This window comes from Pteropus vampyrus, unplaced genomic scaffold, assembly GCF_000151845.1.
Source record: "Pteropus vampyrus isolate Shadow unplaced genomic scaffold, Pvam_2.0 Scaffold440, whole genome shotgun sequence".
Classification (NCBI taxonomy): Eukaryota; Metazoa; Chordata; class Mammalia; order Chiroptera; family Pteropodidae; genus Pteropus; species Pteropus vampyrus.
In genome coordinates, this window is record NW_011889221.1 from 1213065 (window position 1) to 1215602 (window position 2538).

General features: G+C 38.9%; 1 protein-coding gene across 1 annotated transcript in view; it reads right to left on the minus strand.

Moving 5' to 3' along the window:
* The window catches only part of LOC105306496 (threonylcarbamoyladenosine tRNA methylthiotransferase-like), a 68171-nt gene extending 65921 nt beyond the window's left edge, over positions 1-2250 (minus strand). The window contains exons 1-2 of the mRNA XM_023524079.1: positions 2195-2250; positions 487-530 (exon numbers count right to left, since the gene is read on the minus strand). Of these exons, the coding sequence (XP_023379847.1) occupies positions 487-530; positions 2195-2250 (100 nt within the window). The remainder of the gene's footprint in view (positions 1-486; positions 531-2194) is intronic.
* Positions 2251-2538: the final 288 nt, after the last annotated feature.

Sequence of the window (2538 nt, forward strand, 5' to 3'; positions counted from 1 at the left end):
GCCCATTTCTTAATTGGATTGTTTGTTTTTTTTGGTGTTAAGCTTTATGAGTTCCTTATATATTTTGGATACTAACCCTTTATCAGATGTTTCATTTGCAAATATCTTCTATTCAGTAGGCTGTTGTTATATTTTGTTGATGGTTCAGAATGTACATTCTTGACCAAAATGAGGCAAAAAATTGTTAAATAATTCTGGTGACATAGGCAAAATGATAAAAAGTTGAGTAGCTACTGTCAGATAAGATCCTCATGTCTATTATAAATTAGTTGTTGTCTTTGTTTCTAAACTAAATATGCTCTGGTATTTATTAAATAGCCTTGCACAGTTCATATGAATCAGCCATGGTTACTTGTGGTGGCACTTTCATCAGAAGTGACTAAGTCAACCGACTATCTGCTGTGACAGTGCATTTGGCAGGAATATTTTGGAAAAGCAACTCAAAAATTAAAATTTAATAGCATTACTACTCAAACTCCTTCTTACCTGGCTCAAAAACTCCATCTAAATGAAGTCCAAATTCACAAGAACTAGAGGATAAACGAAAGGCTTAAAATTGCACACATGGGATATACAGCCAGGCAAGCCACAGTGCCTATGCTGCGTTTCTGCTTTCACATCCCTCTCACCTACATTATTACATTTGTTCCTTATGACAACTATTTGAAGTATTATTATCTCCAAGACACAAGAAGGAAACTGAGGGTCCCAGAGCTTAAGTGAAAAACTCAAAGTCACCAGCAGTCAGAGTTTTCCATTTTCTACTTTCACACCTGCCTTCATAATACATCAGCACTGATGTAAATATAAATAGATGTTCAGAAGCAACCCATGGGACAAAGTGGGATACGATGTATTTACCAGCTTCTCCAACAGTTATTTGATTATTCTTCTATTTTAAAAAATTCATGTTCCAAATAGTTCATAGTAGGTCTAAAATTTTCTCTTTCAATAAAAATATTCCATGGAATATTTGTCTTTGTCTGACTAAAGCCCCTGGGCTGCAGACAGCAGTACCGATCCATGGCCTATTAGGAACTGGGCTGCACTGCAGGAGGTAAGTGGTGGGCAAGTGAAGCTTCATCTGTGTTTGCAGCAGCTCCCCAGCACTAGCATCACGGCCTCAGCTCCACCTCAGATCATCAGGCATTAGATTCTCATAGGAGCACTGGTCCCTGGTGCCAAAAAGGTTGGGGACCACCGGTCTAAAGGATTTCAATTCAGGCATACCTTGTTTTATTATGCTTCCCTTTATTACACTTCATAGGTGATGTGCTTTTCACAAATGGAATGCAAGATCTTCTACCAGCAAAAAAGATTACAACTCACTTTATTATGGTCGTCTAGAACCAAACCTGCAATATCTCCACGGTAGGCCTATAGTTACATTTGAGATGAGGACAATATGCTGTTTGATTTGGTTGACGACAATTGTACCAAAGGACCTGGCCTATCAAAAAGGTATTAAAGCGATTAGCCTTTAATAAAAACTGTATGTAAGGGGTGCAGTAACCTCTTCCTGCCACTCCTGAAGGTCTACGCCATTTCTTGCCTGGCAGGTTCTACTGTCTACTTTATGTTATCCTCGATCTCTCCCATCTTTCCCTTTTCCAACCTTAACATTACTAGGAAGATGTTCCTTACAAAGTATAAATTCAATTGCCTGAAACCTTTTAATGGGTCCCCTGTCACCTACGGGATAAACTTCAAAATCCTATCTGCTTGAATGTTCTTTACCGCTTTTTACTCTCATATGTAATACTTCCTTCTTGGGCAATATTGAAGAACTATATGAAGTTCTCTGAACATGATATGCTCTCTCATATATCTGACCCCTACATTAGGACTCCTTTTTCCTAATTCAATTATCAGGTCAACCCTTAATGATAGTAAAAGCTACTTGTGCGCCAGGCACTGGACAAACTGGTCCTTCCTCCGATGAAACGAAGTGGAAGGAAGGGATATGAGGTTATCTTTGCTGCTGCCAAAGTGTGGCCAGCTACTCTGCAACAAGATTTAAGTCAGGAAGGAAGGAAGGAAGTTTCTTTGAAGAGACACTTGAGGAGGAGGAAAGAGAGGGATTTGCTTCCATGCTGATTAACCATGAAGTAGCTATCTGTTCCATTCGTTTCAGTTTGAAAAGGCTTCATGGTGTGTGCTAAGGTCACAAAGATGAATAAGCCAGATGCCTTACCTCGTGGAACTTTCCAGCTTAGTGATGGCAACAGACATAAGAGATTTTCTCAGCATGTTTATAATATCGATAAAAGCAGCAAGCACAGGCACAGAGCACAGAGACCGGCACACTGACAATGGGGCTGGTGGTCAAGTTTTAAGGATGAGTAAAAGTTAATCAAGTTTATAAAGGTGGGACGGCTGGTCCAAGCAGAAAAAAAGCCATGAAAAAGGAGAGGGTATCCTGATCTTGTCTTAGATGTAGAGGATTTTTTTTTTTGACTCTGTTTATGAATATAAACTTTTCAACTTACACTATATCATTGTTGATAGATTTTTTATCCAGCTAGTACATTTAGAAAT